Raw genomic sequence first — 16392 nt, 5'->3', positions numbered from 1 at the left:
CTATTTTACCATTTCCTATGGGCCACTTTTTACTTTATACAATTACTATCTTTTCAATAAGCATTTTTTTATAATTATTTAGCATTAAAATTAATGATACAATTCAAAACCTACTTTAATACAAAAATTATGTGTTGCTATGCCCAATGAATAGAGCAGTGAACAAAAGCTTCACCAAAATCAAGTAATGGCTCAAGGTGCCCCAAAATTAAAATAAAATAAATCTGGAAAAATGAAGTTCAAGCCCGAATAAAAAAAGTTCTACATTTATCATGTTCACCCTTCATCACGAATGAGGAACATAAAGTGCTTCTCTTTTGTTTGAGCTCAAGATTTATTTTTGTTCAAATGTGTTTTGGCGTTCAATCAACTAGAAACTTTTTATTTTGGTTTCGAGAAAGTATGATACGTGTTCAGTAGGATCAACAAGGGAACATCAAGCAATGCCACGTCATAATTATTGAACATATTAATGTGACTAGTAGAGAAAGCTCCTACATCAGTAGGATCTACATTTTTAGGAATATAAGAAAAGAACAAAGGTGGTGTGGGTGTGTGTAAGTAAGGTGTGTGTGGTGTGAGGTAAGAGTGAAAGGTGAGAAGAAGAAAAGAAGATAGATTGGTGTAAAGAATGAAATGTATTAGGGCTTCATCTATTTCATAGTGGGTTCCCGACAACTTGATAAGGATACGATTATCCATGACAAAAGTACCCCTAACTAGTAATAACTATTTACAATCTTATACAAGGGGTAAATAAAGGACAAAAAATGTCCATGTACATATTAAAGAGAGTAATAAAACTCCTCAAATATATCCCTTTAACACTCCCCCTCAAGTGGGGAAAGATTTCAGTCATCCCCAACTTGCTGATAGTCTCTAAAAGTTAAGCTCTACTCACTGCCTTAGTTAAAATGTGGGCCAATTGTAGATAAGTACGTACATGAATGATTTGAAACATTTTTGTTTCAACCTTCTCCCTTATAAAATAATAGACTTGACAGTCTGTCTATATTTTTAGTTCTCGCATGATGAACAGAATCTGAAGCTTGTGACTAAATCTAGAAGTCACATAGGAAGCAATGGAAGAGAGGTTTCCTTTCCTTTTTTATTTTGGACCTATATGAATCTGGAAACAAAAAACAAATTTGAATTCAAGAAATGGGCTAGGAAGTTTTCATAATGTATAAGTAAAAGAACCCAGAACTATCTACCAGTTTATATTGCTATTATAACCCAAGATTAACTAATTACAACGGCATGATACTTATGGAAACTATAAAGATTTTTCTTATTTGTCATGCTATTCAATGTCATAATTAACTATTTGTGTAGGAAATAAAAATGTAAAAACAGTTTGCACATCTTGAACCAATGTGAAAAGCATAAAGAAACTAGTACTGTAGCATAAAATATTCTCCAGATGTGAGTTTGGAAACATTTTCTTCTTATCATGCTTTTATCTAACTTTTCAAAATATATTGCCTAAAAGGCCTTTAATTTTACAAAATGAAAATGCCCTTTTATGTTGTAATTCTACAAAATGTCACTCTTTGTACCACAAGAATCATTATTTTCCGAGAGCCGTGCATTTGTGCTATTTAGCCAACAATGAGAATTCAGCAACTATTATCCTTATGAAAATTTAAAAAGAGAGGATGAACATAACCTAAATGATTTTTTGAACCAAAATAGCAGCTGCAATAAGATTGCATGATCTTGCTCAATTTTTGAAGGTTTAAAGTTCCCTTCCTGAAAAGGAAAAAAGAGGAAATTGCAATAAGATATCAGCAACATCATTATACTGTTTTCTAGCCAATTATAAGAAAGTATAGAAATTGCAAAAACCTAACGAGTCATAATTGAAGATGCACTCTGCAAATGACAGCATCTATGTATCACACCAAGGTCATTAAGTATAATAAAATCATGGAGATAAGTGCAACATGAAGTGACCAAGATGATTAGTTGAGTACAATTGACCATCTGAAAATCAACTTAGGTCCAGGAAGCCATAATACTACATAGGCACCCATTTTAAGCTGGGCAAATGCTTAATTATTCTTAGTATGTGCAGCATATTGCCAGAAATATTACCCAAGAAACTAAAACCAACCAGCATGATCTAGTCCTATTCTACATGAATGAAAGGTTCCAATGGTACACCACCAGAATTAAGAACTACTAAATCAGCTGCATGAATTAAACTGAGAAATTGTTGAATGTAATATTCATTTTACTAGAGTGTGTGTTACCTATGTTTATCTGAGAGGGGTATTTTTGTAACAGCAATAAAGAGTGTAGTCAACTATTTTGTCTTAGTGTAACCAAAGATAGACCCCTGTATGCTGTATTCTCTTATTTTTTTGAAGTTAATGAAGCAAGTTTCTTTGCTCTCTCTCCTTGTGACCTCTTCCCTAAGCTTTTTCTTGGGAACTTCATGAAATCTGATGCTTCCAAACATGGTATTAGAGCCGTGACAGCATCAACAAAAAGTTGTTGAGTCAGGAGGGAAATTCAAGCTTCATCCTGGCCTTGGGATTTGTGTTGCTGATGTCAGCAAGAGAGCCATATTCGCACTAGGGAGATGTCATTAGAATGTAGCAAAAGGGTGTCAGAAACTTCATTTTTTGTTTCTCTCGCAGCTGGGTTGTTTTTTGTGGTGATGACATCATTACGCCGAGGTGAAGTTTGGAATTTGTGTTGTTTAATTTGGGGGTCTGATAGACAAAGATTTTATGAGTCTTTTGAACCAAAAATCATGTCAATCAGATCAATGGTCATTTTTTGGTGGATTTGTCTTTGATTTTCTGAAAGTTGGTAAATCTGCCTATTCTGACTCAATCAGTGGTTTCTAAGGCCTATATATTGATCCTATATCATTCTTGGGAGGTATTTTGATGGTGTTGGTGAGTTTTGGTGAAGATTTTTGAAAGTCTCTATAGGTGGTAACTGTTCTTTAGGGCTTTATACTCAGTTTAGGTATACAGGACAGCTTGATTGCTGTTCATCTTGTGTTGTGTGGGTATTTTTGTTAAGATCGACCCACTAAATTGTCTTTGCATATTATTTTGGGTTGTTAGTAGTGATTGGAAAGACTCTTGGTGCTGGGTGGATTGTAATCGATCTTACTATTTGGGAGTATTTGTTTTCTTGGCTGTGTTATTAGAGTGGACAACATCTTTGTGGCTTTTGCTTGCTGTTATTTGTATTTTGTGTGGGTTCCTTGAGATACTCTTGATTTGTAGTTGGATGTTGTGGAAAGTATAGAGTGTTAAAATGTAAAACTGTACATATATATATAATAGTATTATTATATTATTATATAAATATATTTTTCATTTCTTTCTTTTCTGTAACTTTTTTTCCTTTATTTTTATTTTTTGTCTTTATGTCATCTAGTTCAGTTTGAACTAGAATGACAGTTGCTAGTAAGTCCTGCCCAGACTTGACTAGCAATAGAAGGGTGCAGCCCCTCTTATATTCTATTCCAATGCTTCTTAAGCAATTGGTTTTTCATATCAACAAAGAATACCTTTTTATTTTTATTTTATTTTCAGTTATACCCTTTTTAAGGGTTATACTTTAATGTCATTCTGGACACTTTTCCTTGTGAATCTAAGCTTGTGTTTCGAAGATCCCTATTTCATTTCATGGTATTAGAGCTGCAGAAGTACTAGATCTTGAGGAAAAGTTGCCTCGGTTTTTGTGACCATTTGCAAAAGTGTTCGCAACATGAAGAGAAGTGTTTTATCACTTCATTGGAGAAGATTTCACATCTTGTTGTATTGTATTTTCTTCTTTCTTTTTCATTTCTCTTCTTGTTTTTCTTCTATCCCTATTCATTCTCTCCTTGTAATCAATGGATAACAATGATAAAGTCACCATCATGCCTATTAAACTAAGCGATACAAACTATGTAACATGGGCTTCAATCATGAAGCACCATATATGGGGAAAAGGCATATGGGGGATTGTGGATGGTTCTGATTCGAAACCTAAGCTATCTCTTACTAAAAATGAGGGAGATAAAGAGGTTCCTCTATCGGAAGAAGAGAAAATCAAGGCTCTTGCCTCATACGAGAAGAAATAGAAAGAATGGAGAATATCTCATGCAAAAATAATGTCATGGCTTATCAATAGCGTTGACATTAAAAAATGCTCAAGTCTTGCCAAATTTGATTATGCCGATAAGGCATGGGAATACCTTAAGAATATGTATTCTCTTAAAGATATTGCACACGTGTGCAACCTCCAAGAAAAAGTTCGAATGATGACACACGGAGACAAAACTATTCGCAATTATTACAATGGGTTGTCCAAACTTTGAGAAGAGCTTTCCCTTTTAGAACCAAAGTGGCATCGTGCCGAAGACATCAAGCTTCGTCAGAAACAGCTCGATGCTGAACATTTTTACCAGTTTATCATTAGATTAATTGAAATTATTGAAGAGTTAACAATGAAAGAAACTCGTCTCCGGAAAGGTTCTTCAAAAATTAAAGATGATTCCGTTTTAGCCGTGTCTAGACCAGAGAATCATGTTCGATCATATAGGCCTCCTCACTTTAACCGACAAAATGGTGACTATGATAAGAAGAAAGTTATTTGTCATCACTGTCATGAACCGGGACACTACAGGCCACAATGTCCCAAACTTAAAGAGCTGAGAGGAAAAAGGGCTGCAGTTGTTGGATCGGAGCCTAAAAATCAGGATGCACCAGTTTCTCTGGCCCAACTAATGGAGATTCTTCAGCCTCTCATCAAAGGTGCCTCTTCCTCATCTGAAGCTTTAACCAGCGTAGCAGCCTCATCTTTTTCTGATCTAGGTAAAATTTCTTAGCTCCTTGACTCTGGTGCATCTTTTCATATGACCCCAAATAATCAAAGTCTATCCAAATGTGTTAAAAATAAAACAAGTGTGTCAAAGGTCTTTACTGCTGATGGGACTTCTCTTGAAATAGAAAAAATAAAAAATTTTAAAAAAAATTATAAAACAAAAAAAAATTCTATTCCAGAAATTAGACATGTTCCCAAATTAAATTTAAATCTTTTATCTGTATCTCAAATTTCTGATTATGGGTGTAATATTTCATTTTTTTTTCATGGTTGTTGGGTACATGATCGCCAGTCAGGCAAGCTAATTGGGGAAGGCCATAGAGAAGGAGGACTCTATTACATGGATTTTTTGGAAATCCGAAGAAAGCTTTTTGTTATAATATTCAGAAAATAGAATTGGAACTGTGGCATAAGAGACTTCGTCATCCACATATAGCCAAAATCCAGCATTTTCCAAATCTAGGAAAATTTTGTAACTCTGAATCATTTGATTATAAAGATTGTATTATCGGCAAAATGAAAAGATTACCATTTCAGAACAAAACCTTTTTCTCTTCAAGACCACTTGAATTAATACACTCAGAAGTTTGGGGTCCTGCTCCAGTAATTTCTAAAGGAGGATTTGTTTACTATGTTATTTTTGTCGATGATTTCTCCCGACATACGTGGATTTACTTTCTCAAACACAAGTTTGAAGTATTTTCATACTTCCAAACTTTTAATAATATGGTTAAAAACAAGTTTCAAAATGATATTGCTATTTTTCGCACAGATTTAGGAAGAGTTTTTATCCACAGATTTTCAAAATTATCTTAAATTGCATGGCATCACACATCAAAGATCTTGTCCTTATACACCTCAACAAAATGGACTGGCGGAACGAAAACATCGCCATATTATAGAAACCACTAGGACTTTATTAATAGCAAATCAAGTCCCGAAAGACTTTTAGGAAGAAGTTGCTTTAACTGCTACCTATCTCATTAATAAGATGCCATCTTCGTTACAAAATATCACTCTCATTGAAAAACTTATGAACATTTCTCCAGACTACTCTAGACTAAGAATATTTGGGTGCAAATGTTTCATATTTACTGACAAAAATGATAAACTTTCCCCTCGTGCGATTCTCTATGCCTTTTTAGGATATGATGAAAATCAGAAACGTTATAGATGTTTTGACTTCAAAAATAATAGACTATATGTGTCTAGAAATGTTTCCTTTCTTGAAAAGGAGAGCTTCTTTGATTTTAGAAAATTAAAAGACGTCATTGAGTACTCATTTTTGCTAGATCTAACATCAACATCTGATGAATATGACCTTGACTGTAACTTTGATGATGATCAAAGAATTATTGATCTTAATCATAATGTTGAAAATGAAGAAGTTCATAGGGATACTAGTATTCAATATTCCAGGCGACAAGAGTCTAATCATCCATGTGCACTTGAAAAATATTCTAGCATTTCAACTAAACAATCATCCCGAGTCTTGAGGCCTCCAGGAAAGTTTGTATCATACGAGTCCTTCTCACCCACATATAGGGCAGTTATTGCATTAATTCACTCATACGAAGAATCATCCATATATTTTCAAGCAAAAAATGATATCAAATGGATAGAAACCATGAAAGCTGAATTAGATGCACTTGAAAAGGCTTCTACATGGACTATTCAAGATCTTCCTCCAGGGAAGAAAACTATATGATGTCGATGGGTTTATAAAATTAAAACCAAGAGTGATGGTACTCTTGAAAGATATAAAGCCCGTTTAGTAGCCAAAGGTTATGCCCAAGAATATGAGATTGATTATGAAGAAACCTTTGCTCCGGTGGCTCGTATGACTACTGTCCGAACCTTAATTGCCTTAGCTTCTATCAAAAAATGGTCTATTTTTCAAATGGATGTCAAAAATGCTTTTTTAAATGGAAAGCTAGTTGAAGAAGTATATATGGAACCTCCTCCTGGTCTAAGTATTCCTAAGGGTAAAGTCCTTCGCTTAGAAAAAGCTCTTTATGGACTTAAACAAGCACCAAAAGCTTGGTATGATAGGTTTAGTCGTGTTATGATTGATATTGGTTTTCAATTCTGTTTAACTGACATTGCTTTGTTTATTAAGAATTCTGATGCAGGGATCATTGTGCTTCTTCTCTATGTGGATGATATGATCATCACCGGAAGCGATAAACAGGGAGTTGAAACAATCAAAAACTTCTTAAATCTCATTTTGAAATGACTGATTTGGGCTTGTTGAGATATTTTTTAGGCATTGAAGTTGCTTATTCTCCTAAAGGATATTTATTATCTCAGACTAAATTTGCTTTTGATATTGTTTTCAGGTCTGGTATTACTGATGATAAGAAAGTCGACACTCCAGAAGTTGTTAATGTTAAAATGAAGATTGATGATGGAGAACTTCTTGCAGACCCTACTCCTTACAGACAGCTTGTCGGGGCACTTTCCTATCTATCCATTACCAGACCAGATATAGCACATGCTGTTCATACAGCAAGTCAATTTCAACATGCTCCTACTTCTGTTCATATGGGAGCAGTCATGCGTATTATCAGATACATCAAGTCTTCTCTTTCACGAGGACTTTTCTTATCTTCTTCATCTTCTCTTGATTTAATTGCATATACTGATGCTGATTGGGGAGGTGATCCCAATAACAGACACTCAACCACTGGCTTTTGTGTCTTTTTAGGGGAATCATTAATCTCGTGGAGGTGTAAAAAGCAACAGAAGGTATCTCTCTCATCCACCGAAGCTGAATACAGAGCCATGGCAACCACGACCATGGAAGTAGTTTGGCTTCGACGATTGCTTGCTGACATGGGAGTTGAAGCAACAAAGGCTTCACAAATGTGTTGTGACAACAAAAGTGCGATCTACATTGCCAGTAACAGAACATTCCACGAACGCACCAAACACATCGAAATGGATTGTCACTACGTCAGAGAGGAATATCTACACGGGATAATTGATCTGCCATATGTCACTTCAGAATATCAGTTAGCAGACTTCTTTACAAAGCCTCTCGCTGCTCCGCGATTTCACTTTCTCTTAGACAAACTTTCGCTCATTGTACTGTAATGTAAAAATGTAAAAATGTACATATACATAATAATAATATATTTTTATATTATTATATATATATATATAAATATATAAATATATTTTCCATTTTTTTCTTTTCTATAACTTTTTTTCTTTTATTTTTATTTTTTGTCTTTATGTCATCTAGTTCAGTTTGAACTAGAATGACAGTTGCTAGTCAAGTCCTTTCCAGACTTGACAAGCAATAGAGTTGTTGAACACAGTCCAACGGCAACAGCTCTATTGAGTCCTCCTCTTTCAGCTGTGTATATAAAGGGGTGCAACCCCTCTTGTATTCTATTCCAATGCTTCTTAAGCAATTGGTTTTTCATATAAATAAAGAATACCTTTTTATTTTTATTTTGTTTCCAGTTATACCCTTTTTAAGGGTTATGCTTTAGTGTCGTCCTTGACACTTTCCCTTGTGAATCTAAGCTCGTGTTTCGAAGATCCCTATTTCATTTCATGGAGAAGGACGAACCAATTGAGCTTGTTACGGTAAAACCTAATAGGACCAATTATGCATATTGGTCGGACTCCATGACTGCTGCAATGAAAGGAAATGGGCTTGGTGGTAATTTGAATGGGAGTTGTGCATCTGATGACTCTGTTATGACATCGGTTTGTCAAGGTGGTGGATTCAATAGTGGGAGGATTATGATGACAGGAGCGTCCAAAGGTGACATGAGTGGTGTATGTAATATCGTGTATGGCTAAGCTCAGACTCATCGACATGATTTAAATGAGCCAATTAAAAGGTAATAAAAAGTTTTATTTTTTACCTTTAAATTTAAAAGAAATTCAGGCAAAATTCGAAGTATATATCGTTAGATGTGCCTGAGAATTCTGAGTCCAATGATATTTTAATTTTCTGAATTCGAGCTACGATTGACCCAAAAATCGCAATTTTTAAAAAAAGGCATGCCTCGACGGGTCGGGCCTGGATTTGGATCGGAATGTATCCAATACATATGATCCAAATTAATATGGATCTGGACTCTGTCCAAGACCCATATTAATTAGAAATTGATCCAACTTAGGATCCAAATGGATTTGGATCTAGATCCATACCCAAAATCCAAATCCAACAAAAATACAGCTTTAAATTCAATATACAAGTTTGAATTAAAGTTATTTAAAGTTAAAAAGACTCCCGAAGGAATAAGGTACCCTTTAGAAGCTTCTGAATATTTAATTAGTAATAAATAATTAATAATTAATTAATTTACTATTAAATCATATTTAATTTCAAATTTCAATACTAGCTAACTAATTAGGCTTCCTAGAAGAGTCCATAATAGTTATAAGAAAGGCTTAAGGTAAGAAAATAATATAGCAAGAATAAAAATTTTTAAGTTGAAATTTTAATGGGTTTAGGAAAGGGGAGTTGGAGATAGACTCCCAAAAGGGGAGGTCTATCTTCAACCCCAATTAGAAGGAGCTCGAAACGGGGGGGTCTCACCCCCTATTCTCCCTATTTAAACCACAAAAAAAAAAAACAAGAAAGAAAGAGAGAGAAAGGGAAAAAGAGAAACGAAGAGGGAGAAGAAGAAAAAGAAAGAGGCTTCACCTTCTTCTCCAGGCATCCGTCTATTTTTTCGGTCTTTTCGAACTTCAAAATTAACGTACGGGTTTTCTCCTTTGATTCAGATGAAAAAAGAGCCTAAATCAGATCTAGGCAATATTTTTTAAGGAAACCATAAATTTTATTTTGGATTCACATGCTTTGATCCATGAAAATCGATATGTGCATGGTTTGGATAAGTATTTCTGATTCCTATGCACATACGTATGCATTTAAATATATAAATATACATATATACACATATATCTGAACAGATCTGACCATGGCAACGATGGGCAGATCTGGACAGATCTGACCCATTACGCGGGATGTCCGACCTGGACAGATCTGGACGGATTTAAAGAGGGATTTTGATACCTGAAACTGAGCGAAACTATTGGAAAGAAAAAAAATTTGTTTGATAATATTTGGTGAGCTTAGAACCCACATGCATCGGGTGGCTGAGCCCAGCCAAGACAATCGGCTGGGCAGGGCTGCCTATTGCTCAACCCCAACCGACCGGTTCAACTGGGCCAGATCGTAGACAGAAAAGAGAAAAAAATTCTGGGCTGACTGTAAATAAATAATAATAGAGGTATGCTATTAGGGACAGGACAGCTGCTGTCCAGTCCCAGCTGACACAGTCGGCTGGGACAGAACAGCCTGTTGTTCAGTCCCAGCCGACTGGTTCGGCAGAGACTGGGTCCCTGTCAACACAGAAAAAAAAAAGAGTTTTCTGTTTCATGGACTGATTTAAGACAAAAAAAAAACAATAGTTATGTCAGGCCTAGCCGCTCCACGGCTGGACAGTCGACCCAGTTTGGGCCCCAGCCGACTGGTTCGGCTGGGCAAATTTTAAAAAAAAAAACAGATTTCTGTTCTGATTTTTTTTTGAGACAGTACAGAGTACTGTTCAGCCCCAGCTGACCTATTCGGTTGGGCAGAACAACGCTCTGTTCAGTCCCAGCCGACTGGTTCGGCTGGGGCTGAACCTCGATTCAAAAAAGAAAAAAAAAGAGCTCTGGACTGATTCATAAAGTTCAAGTTTATATGCTGCTTTTTCACATACAAATATTTAGACATCTTCTAGTTACTTGTTCAAATTTTTGACAGTTTGAAATACCAAGATTCATGCATGTTAAGTGTACAGAATGTTAATATTGTCCAGAATTACATATGATATATATATACTCATGTTTAAATGTTCATATTGATACATATATGTTGAATGTTTAGTTGCATACATGATCAATGTTTTATGTGTCCTGTTTACAATGTGATCAAAATGCGTATTTTATGTAAGTTGTTAGGCATGCATCTATGTAACAATGTGACCGAAAAGTTTATGCTGCTATGATTTAGCTGAACATGTATTTGTTTTTGTTGCTGTCGCATAAGCTGTTTCCATGCTAATAAATATGTCTTGATCGTGACCGTTTACGGGCTGTATTAGGTGTGCATTTTTGCATCTTTTGTGCAGCATTTGGCTACTGCCCAACACTATTTGGTTGCATGTTTATACAAGAGAAACATGCTGCCAATAGTGTCTTATGTTAAGATATATATATATATATATATATATATATATATACATTTGCTATAAACCGAAATACCCAACAAGGGTATTTCGGTCTTTTATTGTAATAGGCGTTAGCCCATTAGGGGCTGACAATCTTTTACTTTTATTTTTATCTATTACTTTTAGTTTTATTTTGTTTTTTTCTTTTCAGTTTTTGGGGCAGCTCCAATATAGATGTTTGAGCTGCTCCCAACGGTCATAAAATATGACTGTTGGGAGCAGCCATATTGGAGTTGTTCCTAGTAGTCCATTTGTATTATAAATAGGCCCTTTGTAGCCTTGTATTTTCAACTCATTTTTAGTGACTCTATGCAATAACAAATTTGTTAGACCCTTGGGTGGGTGGTTTGATGATTCAATCAAGTAGAAAGTATGTTCTTGCATGTTTATTGGATTCAATTCATTTCATTACATGGTATCAAAGCTTTGGTGGTCCAAAAGCAATTTTTAGAGAAAAGTTTGTGACAATATCAAGAGGAGGATCGTGAGCTTAATGGATACAACAAATCGTGGATCGTTGCATCGAAAAGCGTGTCACCTTTCAAGAAAAATTTGTATTACTTTTTTTTTTTTCTTCTTCTTCTTCTTCTTCTTCTTCTTCCCCACTCTCTCTTTCTCTACCTTTTCTCTTTGAATTGTAAAGAAATGGAGAATGAGAGGGAGGTAACGGTCTCTATTCCCGTACGCCTAAATGATACTAACTATGTGATGTGTGCATACATAGTAAAAACACAGAATATGAAAAAAAGGACAATGAGGTTTGTTGGACGATACCGAAAAAGAGTCTAAAGCTCATTCTTACGAAAATTGAGAATGGAAAGGAGGTTGCACTTTAATGAGAGGAAATGGGTAAAGTTGTTTCAAACTATGAAAAGAAATGCAAAAAGTGGAGGATGGGTCATTCCAAAATAATTGGATGGCTCATCAATAGCGTGAACATCCACAAATGTTCTAGCTTGGCGAAATTTGATTTCGCTAGTGATGTGTGAAAATATCTTAAACACATGTATAGTTTTAAAGATATTGCACACATATGCAATGTTCAAAACAAGGTGAGAACCATGACTCAAGGAGAGATGAGCATTAGAGAATACTATAATGCACTCTCCCTTCTTTGTGATGAGTTGTTTCTTCTTGAGTCAAAGTGGCATTGCTTACAAGACGCAGAACTCCATGAAAACCAAATTAAAATGGAGCATTTCTACCAATTTATTAACGGGCTTAAACCCGAATTTGAGGAACCAAGTCGGCTCTCTTTTATAGAGGAGGTATTCCTTCCATAGTGGAAAATTGACTATGGAAGAGAATAGATTAAAGAAGCCTTCTCTTTCAAAAGATGAAGAATGCGTGCTTGCCATGAAGCCTGAAAATCATACTTGTAACGACCCCAACTCATCCCTTTTGAAAATGCGATTTTTTTTTTAAACAGTGCAGAAAACTTCCCAGAGACCAGGGGTCCTCACAGTTCCAACTCCAACTAGATAGCCAAACACCACAAACGAAATTGCAATCATCATCCAAAAACCAAACCAAATTTCTTTATTCAAGAGTTAAGAATTAATCTCAAGGACAGTGTTCTACCCAATAGAAAATAACGTAACCACTGACGGAAATAAGTAAATGAAAAGAACACTAGACTAAAATACCAAAAAGAAAGAGCCACTCTGTCCACCAATGAAGCTGTCAAAAACTCAATGTGACTCTTGCGCCCTTCTAGTAGCTGTCGACTTCACTGATCACCTGTTCCTGTGAAAAACCAATAAAGTAGGGTGTCAGAATCGAAATCCTGAGCACGGCTACTTCTTAATGAAACAAGTGAGATAAAAGGTTAAGATAAGATATCATGCAACAATTGAAGAAAATACATACAAGACAGTTTATAGCATTTAGAAATTTATTCATGCAACAATCATAAATGCTAAGCATGCGAAGATAGTAAAGCAGTAGCCAGTAATAAAACTTCAGCATGCAACAAGAAATAAACATTTCACACTCACCATCATGTATTGATTGAGGGAACCATTAAAGTATGCATGATCTAATGCATAACAGGAAAAATGCATGATTTTTGTGCAGTACATGAATCCTTTTATTATCTTTCATTTAAGTCTTTTATTTCCATATGCATGCCCTATTAAATGCATACAACTTTAAGTTTCTCTTTTTAATTACCGTTACACGCGTATACACCAAACGGGTATAATCCCCGAGGTCAAGTAGGTTCCCAGGGTAGCTTAACACACAATTTGTATTTTATTACTGGGTTCCAACTTATCCCTCGACCGAATCACCTTCGGAACATTAGACCTCCACATCTAATGTCGGAGATACAAGGGATACCCCACGCCCACAAGTGTCACTTTCTTGGTACCAAAAACAACAGCTGTGTCAAAACACACCACCCTCAGGTAAAGTGGCGGACTCTCCCTAAAACCGTGGTTAGGAGAATGAACCTCAATATCGGGTTCAGGGAACCAAATTAAGCACACGAAGTTTTGTATTCTCACAGTCTCCCCAAGACCGGATCTCTAAGATCCTCATTCTCCAAATGGGTGATCCCAGAAGGTATATTACACTGTGCTTTATTATTACCTTTTATTAAAAATCAATTCCTTAAGTTTTGTAACACTATATGCAAAAATAAAGATATGAGCTCGCATCTATCTCGCGAGAGCCATCACAGGACTCCGGCCCGTGGAAACATGTAGAACAGTGCAATAAAACGAAATATTAGAAAAACATGATCTTTGCAATGCATTGAAATGAATAAGGAAAAGCATGAGACTTCCACCCCGTTGGCTGGGGTCCCAAACATACTCAGCTGACTCCAGTCAGCTGGATCAGGTATGTCAACCCTGGGCTAAACCTCCAGGCTGAATGACTGAGCCAACTCAGTCGGCTGGGGCCTGACAGCACCAGCACTGGCCCAGCCCAGGCCTGTGCGTGCTGTCAAGGCTAGACAGCCTCCATGCCATCGCTGAATACTTGAAATTTCAAGGAGACCAACACCTACTTATATATATATATATATAACATGATTCACTATAATTTATTTTCCTCTTTCTTTGTTAAACAGCCCAACAAACCCATAGTTAAATATTTTATTTTATATTATAAATATATATATATATATATATATTTTTTCTTATCTAAAACACCCAGCCCAGCCGACTGACAGCATATACACAGGCCCAGTTTGGGCATGTGTATGCTGTCAGGAAACCACATCATACTCAGACAGAAATAAAATCATATTGATATTTTATTTTAAATTTTTCTTTTTTTTTCAATGGCAGAAAATCACAGGCCAGCACCCAGCTGACTGGGTCAGCTGGGCCTGTCGTGGCCCGGCCCAAAAGAGCATAAAACATCGAAACAACATATTATCAAACAGTTTTTTTTTTTTAAAAGAGTAAGTCCAGCCCAGCCGACCCTGTCGGCTGGGTCCAACAGCATATACACAGGCCCAGTTTGGGCCTGTGGATGCTGTCAGAAACAACAACACCAGTGTCAACGCAGACACTTGGTGAATACATATTATTATTATTATATATATATATATATATATATATTGTTGGAAAACAATGAAAATACAGAATATGTAAATGGGTATCAATGGAAAATCATGGATCCACTGCTCCTCCATGGATTTCCATCAAAAGATGCATGGAAATCCAATCTCCACCCGATTTCTCATTCGTTTCAAGAAGGGGTACCCATACCTTTATGGGAGAATACGAATAGAGGCTGCAGAAGGTGCTAGGGCTGAGCTACGTTGCCTCCACTCTTCTTCCACCTCCTTCACTCTCGCTTTCTTTCTCCACTTTCTCTCTTCTCTCCTTCCCTGTTTCTCTCTTCTTCTTCTTTTCTAAGGTGAAAATGAGAGAGAAGAGCTGCCCCCCCCCCCTCCTTTCTCTTTTAATATAGCTGGAAACTCTTTAGAGAGTTTCCAGAATTAGGTCTCTCTCTTTAGGGAGTTTCCAGATTTTTTTGGACTCCTTTACTTGTTTTTTTTTTTTTTGACTTTTGACTCGCTTTTTCTAAAAGATATGGAAACCACTAGACCCCTATTAATTAGGGAAGAGGGTTAACCCTAAACCCTCTTAACCCAAATCCCGAAATTAATAAAAATTAATAAACTAATAAATTTATTTTTTGAATTTACTTATTCTTAAATATTCAAAAGCTTCCAAAATTGGTCATGTTGACCATGGAGACTTTTTATATGATGTTAACCTCAATTTAAAGCTCCTAGCTGAATTTAAAGTCATAAAAATGTTGGGATTGGATTTGGATCCGGATTCGGATCCAAGATCCAAACCCATACTCATACAAAAATTTGGATCAAGTCCAGATTTTATAGGACCTAACTAGGACCCAAATCCATAGAAATTTGGATCCTACGCCTTAGATGCAATCCGATCCAATTTCGGATCCGTTTCAACAAACTGCTAAAATTTTAGAAAAACGTGATTTCCGGGCCAACCAGAACTCGAATTTAGAAAAATAAAATACCATTGCGCTCAGAATTTCAAGGCGCATCCAATGATATATTACATGAATATCAAATTCTGAATTTCGCCCGAACACAACCCGAATTTCGCTTGAATTTAAAAGTCGAAATTAAAACTCTTCACCACGCTCCGATTGGCTCGCCTCGACCTTGTCGATGAAACCTGGGTCAAACCCAAACTCTAAGACATCGGTCTCGAAATCGAGACTCAAACGATTTTCTTACCAAACTGCCAAATTTCGGAATTTCATGAATTGACTAAGATCCGAAAACACGTGATCTTACATCCCTACCCCCTTAAAAGAATTTCGTCCTCGAAATTAGAACGTACCAAATAAAAGAGGGTAGTGTTGACGCATATCTGCCTCAGGCTCCCAAGTGCATTCATCTAGCTCATGATGCTGCCAACGCACCTTCACGAACGGAATCGTCCAACTGCGTAGCACCCTCTCCTGGCGTTCCATAATCTCTATCGGCTTCTCGTTCGTAGTTAAGTCAGGTTGTACCTCGATCGCCTCATAGTGAATCACGTGTGAGGGGTCAGGTACATACTTTATCAACATCGATACATGAAAAACATCGTGAATCTGCGAAAACTGAGGGGGAAGTGCTACCCGATATGCAGTCTCTCCGACACGTCCAAGGACTTCGAAGGGTCCAACATACCTTGGACTCAGCTTTCCTTTCTTTTCAAACCGGAAGATACTTTTCGTAGGCGAGATCCGAACAAACACGTGATCGCCTACCTCAAAACTGAGCTCTCTACGCCGCTGATCGGCATAACTCTTTTGCCTACTTTGA

At 36.4% G+C, this 16392-nt stretch overlaps 1 protein-coding gene across 2 annotated transcripts in view; it reads right to left on the bottom strand.

The window, feature by feature from the left end:
• Nucleotides 1-16392, bottom strand: part of PNG1 (peptide-N-glycanase 1) — a 98681-nt gene that overhangs the window by 37410 nt on the left and 44879 nt on the right. For both annotated transcript variants that reach the window (XM_090013650.1, XM_090013651.1), the window contains exon 6: nt 1670-1752. In XM_090013650.1, coding sequence (XP_089869776.1) covers nt 1670-1752 — 83 coding nt within the window. The remainder of the gene's footprint in view (nt 1-1669; nt 1753-16392) is intronic.

Source organism: Nuphar pumila, chromosome 7 (assembly GCF_984573655.1).
Source record: "Nuphar pumila chromosome 7, dmNupPumi1.hap1.1, whole genome shotgun sequence".
Lineage (NCBI taxonomy): Eukaryota > Viridiplantae > Streptophyta > Magnoliopsida > Nymphaeales > Nymphaeaceae > Nuphar > Nuphar pumila.
Note: the sequence above shows the minus strand (reverse complement) of the source record. Positions and strands in the feature narration are given on the sequence as shown.